Raw genomic sequence first — 10,075 nt, 5'->3', positions numbered from 1 at the left:
CGCCGCTCTCCCTGCACAGCTGTTTATAAATTCCTGGCCGCCCTTGGCCCCTGCCCAGACTCCCCGTCCCGGGCCCTCCTCAGCCCCAACCGTGGCCCAGAGCTGGAGCCAGGCGCTGACAGGAGCCCAGGGCCTCCCCGCCAGGCTCTGCCTTCTCGCTGGGTCTCCCACTTTCCGGATCATCTCTCTGGATCCCGGCCTCGCCCTCTGAATCTCTGTCCACCTTGGACTCTCCCTCTTTCTTGGTCTCTCCCCCTCCATCCTTCGGACCCGCCCAGACATGCAGCCGCAGCGGGTTCACACGTGTTCATCCACACGCCTCCCCCACCCTTCAGCGCGCGCCAGCTCGGAGGAGTCACAGCCTTCCACCAGCTCCCTTCGGCTACGCAGCTAGCTCAGGGCCAGGGCTCACACAGTCCTAGCAGCCACCCTGGGCCTTCCTCCCTCGGACCCAGGAGCCCAGCCTCACTCACCACGGCTCACTCTCTGCTTGGCCCCCGACAGGATGCCCGGGGTGTCGATGATGCTGATGCTCTCCAGGACCTGATTGGGGAGCTGGGCGCACATGAACCTGGGGCAGAGGGAAGGTCAGGGGTCAATGCAGGGACCGGTAGGAGGAGGGGACGCATGAGAAGGGAACCCAGGACTTGCACGGAGGAGAATCAGATTCGGAGAGGGAAAGAATCTTGGAAGAGAAAAGGAAGATTAGGATAAAGAATAAGAACTATATTAAAAAAAAAAAGCTGATGTTAATTGAGCACTTACTTTGTGCAGGGTGCTGTTCTAAGCACTTTGAATGTTTTCATTCATTTAGTCCCCACAACAGCCCTATGGAGGAAGGACTATGGTTATCCCCATTTTCCAGATGAGGATAAGAAACAGAGAGGTTACGTTGCTTGCCCAAAGTCACCCAGCTAGACAGGAGTCGAACTCAGGCGTCACTGGCTTAACTGCTCCCCGAGAGAAGGCAAGAAGAGGAAGGCTCTAGTAGAGAGAAGGGGATTAGGACTGAAAAGGAGAGACACACAGGCGGGGATGGGACACAGACAGGGGCCAGGGACAGGAAGACACCCTCCGGGCTGCTGGCTGCACACCTGTTGAGGAAGGTATTCCCGAAGGGGTTGAGTTTACGGAAGGGCTTGTCCGGGTCAACGACGAGGGCATTGCCAGGCACGGTGCCCTCAGTGTCACCGTGCATGACAGCCACGAAGCAGTCGGTGGTGGGCTCGGGCCCCACCCGGGAGCCGGGCACCTCCTGCTCTAGCAGGTACTGAATGAAGCTGGTCTTGCCCGTGCTGTACTGGCCGGCCACCAGCACCATGGGCTTGCCGTCGAAGTCGGCATCCTCCAGGGCCGGAGAATGGAAGGTCCCGAAGCGGTAGTGCTCCTCCAAAGGCAGCAGCTTTTCGCGGTACAGCTCCTTGAGGGCCGAGGTCACCGTGCGGATGGCCTCCGGCTGCTGGCCCCGAGCCCCGCCCCGCTTCAGCCAGCTGAACATGGTGGCTGCACGCTGCCCGCTGAGCTCTGACGGAGATGCACAGCGCGAGGGCTACCTGTGGGAGGAGAGGATGTTGATGGGGGACTGCCTGGAGGAGGTGGTGGAGAAGAAAGGGAGCCAGAAGGTAGAATCGATGGGGAAGGCTGGTGGGATGGGTTGCGGGGGAGAGCTTCTGAGAGCACTGAGGGTGGATGGCAGGAGCTGGCGGCTGAAGGAGGAAGAAGGTGATTATTCCAGCTGGAGGGAGAGAAAGAGATGCTGGAAGAAGCGAGATTGGTGGTGGAAGCCCAAGAGATAAACAAGGGGAAGGATGCAGAAGCTGATCCGAAGAAAAGGATTCCTTTGTCTTTTTCTTTCTCCGTCCCCACACCTTCCATTATTTGGCAATTTTCACTGAAATCACACCATGTGTCAAGGGGTATGGATCCAAAAATAGACCAGAGCCCAGTCCCCACACACTCGGAGCCTCCAGTGCGGAGAGAACCGGGGCACGGAGCAATCAACGAGGCCTGGGAAAAGCTGGTGGTAGACTTGTAGACACCAGAGGGGGACAGGATGAACCAATCACAGGATTAGGAAAGCTCTGGCTGGGCTGACTTTTTTTTTTTTTTCACGTTTATTATTTATTTGGCTGTACCAGATCTTGGTTGTGTCCTGTAGAATCTTTTCCCATACATACTCTCCAGGCCAGAATACTGGAGTGGGTAGCCGTTTCCTTCTCCAGGAGATCTTCCCATCCCAGGGATCGAACCCAGGTCTCCTGCACTGCAGGCAGATTCTTTACCAGCTGAGCCACAGGGGGAAGCCCCCTGGGCTGACTTTTGAGCTGCTTCCTGAAGAGTGACAAGGGCATTTAGGCAGAGAGGATGGTGGGTTTCATGACCTGGAACTGTAAAATGGATGGACAGAGTGGCTGAACACGTGGGCCCAAGGATGAGAAATGAGACTCAACACTGCCTGGGTCCCCCCCAGATCATGATGTTATCATTCATGAGAATAATAACATTTGTGATCACTGCATGCCAGAAACTGCTCTAACTCATTTAATCTTCACAGCAACCTTGTAAGGTAAAGCTATTATTACCCCCACTTTTCTGATAAGGAAATAGAGGTTCAGGAAGATAGTATAACTTCCCTGAGATCACTTTGCTAGTACGTGCTCAAGCTGGGACTCCAGATAACCTGACCTCAGAGCCAACACTCCTATCACAGATCTAAGGAGTTAGGGAGAGGACAAATTACCAGCCCAGCAGCAACCAGCACCCCCAGCACCTAGACTGTGTTCACTACATCCCCTTACTGGCCTTTCATTCACTGTAGTATCTGTAGTGATGTCCTCCCTCCCCCTTTCATTCTCAATTATCATTCATTTGTGTCTTTGCTTTCTTTCTTTTTTCCCCCTTGATCAGTCTAAGTGGATGCTTATCATTTTACTGATCTCTGCACAGAACCGACTTTTGGTCAGATTGGGGTCTCTAAATTCCATTTTCCACTAAAAGAGAACCTGAGGCTTCCGGGGGAAATGGCTAATTCTGGGTCTGAGGCAGGGAAAGAACAAGTGAGTCTGGGTCAGATAGCGGGAAAGTGCTCAAACTGGGATGGGGCATGTCACAGGGACAGAGTCCCGGCTCGACAGGACTCCCACTGGCCAAAGATGGGACAATTTGAGCACCCAGACTAACTGCACATCCAATATGTTAAAATCCATAAAATCATAACCATGCTTTAAAAAAACAAAGTGTGTGCATATGTGGGAGGGGGAGAATTCAGGGAGGGTGTGCCAGAAAGGTGAAGGAGAGGCTGGAGCCAAGACCTGGGACGTTGGCAGAGGGAGGGGGCCCTGGGCGGTGTCCTACACAGGGAGGGACCTGGGGGACATCTTAGCGAGGACGCTTTGGGGTGGTTGGACAGGCAGTGGGGTTGGTGAGGTAGGAGAGGAGCTTTTGGGGTGGGAGGAGGAATGGAACAGAGGTGGATGAATGCGGTGGAGGGAGACCCCAAGGAAGGCCGCGCGAAGGGAGGAGGAGAGTGGGGAACACTGCTACAGATTGAAGGGACTGGTGGGGGGCAGTGAGGGAGATAGGTTTCCGGGGGGCTGAGAGACCCCCTACACACTGCCTGGGGTGGGGACTGAGGGTCTTTGGCAAGCAGGGGAATGATCCAGAGCCAGGGCAGGCTCGAGGGCTCCGCGGGCGGAGGCTAGGAGGCGACAGCCTCAGTTGGGGGTCACTCACCAAGGGGGCGCGCAGACTGCAGGACCGGGCAGGGAGAGCTGGGCGGGGGTCCCGCGGGGATCGGAGGCGCCCGCGGAGCGGCCTGTGCTCGCGGTCCCGTCCGGAGCCGTCTGAGCCGGGTGGGGCCCAGAACGGGGAGGAGGGACGGGAGGGGCAGAGAAGGGGGGGCGGGACGAGGAGCCCCCCCATCCCCAAACCGGGCGCCCAGCCTCTGGCGCCCTCTGGTGGAGACAGTCACGGTGCCTTTGCGAAACGGGTGCGCGCGCGGGTTCCCAGTCCTGCCTTCAAACTCCACCCCTGTCTCCCTTCCTGACATGGAAACAGCAATAATAAAATAGTAACACCACCAACAATATTAATTTTAATTATAAGTAATCATAATAATTACGGAAACGAGTGCATGAAAACTCCTCTGTTCACAGCCCTCCATGGTTCTTCTTTCACTCAAAGCAGAAGCCAAAGCCTTCAGTGTGGACCAGAAGGCCCTGAAAGATCTGCAGGCTCCCTCTGTCCTCTCCTCCCTCTCTCCCCCTTGATCCCTCAGATCCAGCCGCACTGGCCTCTCCACTGTTCCTCAGACAACCCTCTTTTCAGGGCCCTTTGAACTTGCTGTTCCTCCACCTGGAAAGTCCCACCCGACCACTCCCATCCGCCCTCTCACCCTTCCCTCCTTCCAGTCGCCACCCAAATGTCACCTCTTCCGAGAAGCCCTCCCTGATCTCCCTGTTTAATGCAGTACCCACCATCCCTCCATTCTCGCTGCTTTATTCTTCTCTGCAGCCTTTATCACCATATTTTACATTTCTCTGTTTCAGGGAGGGTCTCCCTCACGAGAACATGAGTCCTGTGAGAGCAAGGATTCCAGAAGGTCATCAAGAGGAATCTTTGATGTTCTCACACTGTGTTTGGAATTTCCAGTGATTGCTTACTCATCACTGATTAGACCCACTGCAAGCTAGCTTTCTAATTGTTCGCTGGTACACCAGACCCTATTACCCTGTCACAGCCTTGTCAATTTTAAAAAATACTGATAACTGTATTTCAGTATAATTGGTTCCCTTGGGATCCTAAGGGTTTCATTTTGTGCATTAAAGATAATATTCTAGGAAGGGGTCAGTGGAGTGACGTATTCAGCTCCATTAAATACCCTTTGAGCCCTTAATAACCAAGGTGGCTGTCGCATCTTGCTACCTGCTGACCTCCGAATCAGGGAGTCTCTGACATCTGTCCCCAGTGTCATCCAATTTCCTTGATGCCCTTGGAGCCTCTGGAGTCCCCACTGCAAAGCACAAACTCAGATATTCTTTTCTCTGCCCTCACCCCATCTGTCAAAACTGAAAAGAGAAACTGACATATTCTACAACATGAATGAAGACATTAGGTTGAGTGAAATAAGCCACTCACAAAAGAACACATATTGTGATTCCACTCATACAAGATGCTTAGGGTAGTCTGATTCAGAGACAGAAAGTGGAATGGTGGTGGTGGGGGAGCTGGGTGGAAGTGGAGGGGGGACAGGATCATGGTTTCATGGGCACAGAGTTTCAGTTCTGCAAGATGAAATGAGTTCCTGACTTCCAGGCTGACCACAGGTTGGTGGTCCAATGGCTAAGACTCTGAGATCCCATTGCAGGCGGCCCAGGTTCGATCCTTGGTCAAGAAACTATGAACCCACATGCTGCAACTAAACAACAACAAAAAATCCTTCATGTTACAACGAAGACCCAGCACAGCCAAATGAAAAAAAAATTGATGAAATGAGTTCTGAAGATTGATGGTTGCACAGTGTAAATGTCTTAATGCTGATGTGGTTACGAAGATAAATTTTACGTTATGGGTATTTTTTCATAATTAAAAAAAAATGGAGAAAGCAGCCAGTGAGCTTGTTCACTTGGGACACTGGTCAGTCTTGGGTTCCAGTCGCGCTCCGTGTCCAGGTGACTTGGGCCCAGAGGTAGTCATTTCTGGCTTCTTTTTCTGGATGGCTCAGCTGTAGAAAGGGGCTTCCCAGGTGGCACAGTGGTAAAGAATCCACCTGCCGATACAGGAGATGCAAGGGACTCGGTTTCGATCCCCGGGTCAAGAAGATCCCCTGGAGAAGGAAAAGGCAACCTACTCCAGTGTTCTTGCCTGGGAAATCCCAAGGACAAAGGAGCCTGGCAGGTTACAGTCAATGGGGTCACAAAGGGTTGGACACGACTGAGCGACTGAACACTCTCCAGATGCCCACTCTGCTGCATCTAGCATCTTAGAACGAATATGCCAAAGGCTAACTGTAGAAGCTAAGGTCAGTTTTGGTCTCATACCCCGGGGCTTGGGGAGGAGGCTGTCTCTGGCTTCTGCACAGCAGGCTTGTCAAGGCCTTGTATGCAGGACTTCCCTGGTGGCTCAGACGGTAAAGCGTCTGTCTACAATGCGGGAGACCCGGGTTCGATCCCTGGGTCGGGAAGATCCGGTGGAGAAGGAAATGGCAATCACTCCAGTACTATTGCCTGGGAAATCCCATGGACAGAGGAGCCTGGTAAGCTACAGTCCTCGGGGCCTCAGTTTCCTCATCTGCAACATGGGGTTATTAATTCCCACAAGGCAGCTTCTGTGAGCATCAAATAAGATATCCCAGGTGAAGTGCTGGGAGCCCAAGATATGTGTTCTGGAAACGTTACTCATCATGTCCCTCTGCTTGGGCTGCATTTGGGCTGCATTCAGCTAGCTTTCCAATGTTAGCCGGTGGAAATGACTGGCAAACTTCTTTCCACGGCTACGTGAGGTCTTCCAGGAGCCTGCGAGGATTCAAGGATGTTGAGAACCGCTGTTCTCCTTTAGTGCTTTATTACATAAGCGGGGGAAGTAGGTCTAGAGCTGGCGGGGGCGGGGGGAGGTCTCTCTCCTTGAGATCCCATATATCTGCTTCTCCCCTCCCAAACACCCCCAGGAGCCTGCCAAGGACCGGGGTGGATCACCCTAGTCCAGCCGCCGTAACATCCACCTGACTGTGGCCGTTGCCTCCTTGCCCTGTAGGTTGCATACATGGCCGCTAGAGGGCGCCTGGGAAAACGAAGTCAGCTCAGCCCTCTGCGCAGAACCCGCCGGTGGCTCCCGCCTCATTCTTAGAGTAAAAGCGAAGTTTTCAGCGTGGAGCTATTGGATCCTACAGGATAGGCCCCCTTTGTTCCCACTGACCTCACCTCTTGTCTGTACCCCGTTCTTCCCCAGGTTCCAGTCACAGACCCATTTGGCGGTTTTACATTCTATCCACGCTCCTGCCTCAGGGCCTTTGCACTGGCTGTTCTCGCTGCCTTGAGTACTCTCTTCCTGTGGTCCCCTCCCTTCTTTAATGCAGTTCTCTGTTCAGATGTCACCTCCTCAAAGAAGTCTTCCCTTCCCACTTGATCCTGAGGGCCTTCATGTGCGGTTGGGCAGATTGTTCACTGCACAAAGCACTGGCTTGATTGAAGGGGGCTGGAATCTGGGTCATGTGCTGCTCTCCAAATTCCCAGAGGAAGGGGGTGCTGTTTTCTAGTTCACACAAAAGGGTTCTAGGAACGAGCAGCTGCTGTGTCCAATTGAGCTGCGTCTCCCCAAGAGATATGCCAGTGTCCTAACCCGAGTGAATTACCTGTGAATTTGTGATCTTCTTTGGAAATGCGGTCTTTGCAGATGTCATCTAGTTAAGACCAGCACATCCTGGAGTAGGCTAGGCTCAAATCCAATATGGCTGGTGTCCTCATAAGAGAAGACACACCGATGTTGAGGGGAAATGGCTCAGGAGAGAATGGAGGGATGTAGCTAACAGCCAAAGAAGACCCGGGATGACCAGAGATTGGAAAATGTAAGGAAGGACCCTCCCCTTGTCTCTAGGGGAACGGTAGTCCTGACCGCACTTTTGATTTGGAACTTCTAGCCTCTGCAACTGAGAGAATAAATTTCTTTTAAGCCACCCACCCAATTGGGTGTTTTTTTGTTCTTTTCATATAAAGTGATTTGGTTTATTGGCTGCACCGGGTGGCATGTGAGATCTTAGTTCAGCCATCAGGGATAAAACCCATACCCCCTACATTGGCAGCGTGGAGTTTTAACACTGGACCATGAGGGAAGTTCCCGGAGGTACCTTTTTTCGTATCCATGGGAAGCTAACATATCCTGCTTGACTGCCCCCATATCTCTGACACTGTACACATTTAGTCAATCCTCACTATTAGCAGGTACCCTGCTTGTGAATTCATCTACTTGTTGGAACTTTTGTCTGTTGCCAAAAATCCGTGGTACTTCCACGGACATGCACAGAGTGGCGAAAACGTTGAGTGGCCCAGCAGGCATGTTTCCGACTGAGTGCTGAATAGGTGAGGACGCTCTCCTACTTGAAACCATGCATCCTTTTGCGGGTGTATTCACATTTTGATGCTTTTGCTGACTTCGCTGTTTTAAATAGCCCCCGGGGTTCTTGAGTTCTTAAGCCTAAGGAGGGTAGGATGTGCCTTACAGAGAAAACACCGTGTTACAGAAGCTTCATTCTGGCATGAGTTAATGCTGCTGGCTGTGCGATCAGTGTTAAGAATCAACACTATATATTAAGTGAAGGGTCTTTAAACAGAAAAACAAAGTGATGTGTTGAGGGTTTGACAAAAATGTGGATCAGAGGCTGGCCGGAAGCTAGCCCTGTATTTTTCCCAGGAGGGATGGTTACACATTGACGAATTCCATGCTCCAGGAGACCACAGAACCGCACCAGGAATGATACAAAAACACGTGGCTGATTGAGTTTTTCACTGTCTGCCCCCTTCACTAAGAAGTCGGGCCTCCCAGAACAGGCGCTTCCATCATATTCAGCTGCACCCTTGTGCCTAGAATAGGACCTGGCCCCCAGCAGGGGCTCACAAATTAATGTGTAGTAAGTCCCCACAATCCCCCTCTCCACCCACCTGTCGCCCCAACCCGCAGACTCCAAACAAGTTCCCGAAAATCCCAAAGCAATGCGGGCGGGGGGGCGTCAGTACAGTTTTAAAAAAAGGATCGCTTTTTAATTTACAAGAGTTCTAAATGTACAGAATTCTCCTTTTAAAAAAATCGTTATACACAATAAATACAGTACAAAAAAATTTATCTTACAGTACTAGTTTTGTCTCCAAGATTTCAAAATCTGGCGCGGGTGGCTGGCGGCAGGAAGAACAGAGGGGAAGACTGGCTGGGGAAGGGGGTAGAAGGAAGATCCCGGTTTTGTTTGGGAGGTGCTCGGATTTCAGTCGAGGGACTGGAGGCTTTTGAAATCTTTCTCACTCGAGCACATACAGAGAGACATAGGACACGGAGAGGGATACACACACACACACACACACACACACGGATGTGACACGGGTGCCCGCAGGCACGCACTGCCAGGTGGCGGGTCCCGGGAGGCAGGCTCACGCCGCCCTTTCCCTGCGTTTCCTGTCTTGGCCTGTGGGGGGCGTTGGAGAGACGCGGATCCTGCCAGCGACGGGTGCAGGGACAGATTGAAGCCACGCGGGCAAACCGGGTACCTGGATGCGTGTGAGCGGTGGGGACCGCCAGGGAGCCCTCCTCCCTGGCCAATGCGCACGTGTCCCCCGGGCGGAGGGGCGGAGCGTGGCTGGAAATGGGAAGAAATAGGAAACGACACACCAGGATTACCCCCTCCTTTGGCAGGGGAGACCTTGTACATTAGAGCCCCCCTCCCCGAAATCCACGACCCCACCCAACCACCCGGCTGACAGGAGGTGGGGGGGGACGAGGCCTTTGTGACTCAAATAACTTAGGCAAGAAAAACTCAAGGGGTCCCCGGCTCGTGTACCCCAGGAGGCTGAGGTCAGACGCCCGGCTGTCCCCCTCCCTGCTCCCCGCTGCGTCCCTGCGGAGAAAGGGGACAGGGAAGGGAAGTCCAGCCCAGTGTTATCTGTTCAACGTCCTGGTGCCGAGGCCACCGTTGTGACTGGAGGGCGGGTAGGCCTCCGGCCTGTGCAGGGGTGTCGGGGAGGTGGGCGTGACGGCCGCCGGGGCGGCGTGGGAGTACGGGGGTGCGGGCGTCCGGCCGGGGGCCTGTTGGAGGTTCAAGATGCTGTCGATGGCGCTCTGCAGGTGTTCTGTGAGCGTGTCGTCCTGTGGGCTGTCGCTGGAGAAGCTGGCCTGGTCCACGTCGGGCGACTCGGACTTGCGCCGCTTGGCGGGGGCAGCGGGGCGCCTCCCAGCCGGGCTCCCGGCTGCCGCTGCCCTGCCCGGTGCCCGCCGCAGGGTCAGCCGGGCCGGCTTTCAGCATCCGCTGGTACAGCTCGTCCTCCACCGCCGCCAGCTCGCGGATGAGCCCGCTGGTGGCCTCGTCCACTTTGGTGGG

At 53.9% G+C, this 10,075-nt stretch overlaps 2 protein-coding genes across 2 annotated transcripts in view; both read right to left on the bottom strand.

Annotated features, from left to right (window-relative positions):
* EHD2 (EH-domain containing 2) overlaps positions 1 to 3,849 on the bottom strand; it is an 18,747-nt gene extending 14,898 nt beyond the window's left edge. The window contains exons 1-3 of the mRNA XM_010852668.1: positions 3,733 to 3,849; positions 1,095 to 1,553; positions 474 to 571 (exon numbers count right to left, since the gene is read on the bottom strand). Coding sequence (XP_010850970.1) covers positions 474 to 571; positions 1,095 to 1,498 — 502 coding nt within the window. The 5' untranslated portion in view covers positions 1,499 to 1,553; positions 3,733 to 3,849. The remainder of the gene's footprint in view (positions 1 to 473; positions 572 to 1,094; positions 1,554 to 3,732) is intronic.
* A 4,874-nt stretch (positions 3,850 to 8,723) lies between these two features.
* The window catches only part of GLTSCR1 (glioma tumor suppressor candidate region gene 1), a 35,882-nt gene continuing 34,530 nt past the window's right edge, over positions 8,724 to 10,075 (bottom strand). Inside the window, 2 exon segments of the mRNA XM_010852720.1 lie at positions 8,724 to 9,919; positions 9,921 to 10,057. Of these exon segments, the coding sequence (XP_010851022.1) occupies positions 9,637 to 9,919; positions 9,921 to 10,057 (420 nt within the window). The 3' untranslated portion in view covers positions 8,724 to 9,636.

Source organism: Bison bison, unplaced genomic scaffold (assembly GCF_000754665.1).
Source record: "Bison bison bison isolate TAMUID 2011002044 unplaced genomic scaffold, Bison_UMD1.0 scf7180017864313, whole genome shotgun sequence".
NCBI classification, from domain to species: Eukaryota; Metazoa; Chordata; class Mammalia; order Artiodactyla; family Bovidae; genus Bison; species Bison bison.
Note: the sequence above shows the minus strand (reverse complement) of the source record. Positions and strands in the feature narration are given on the sequence as shown.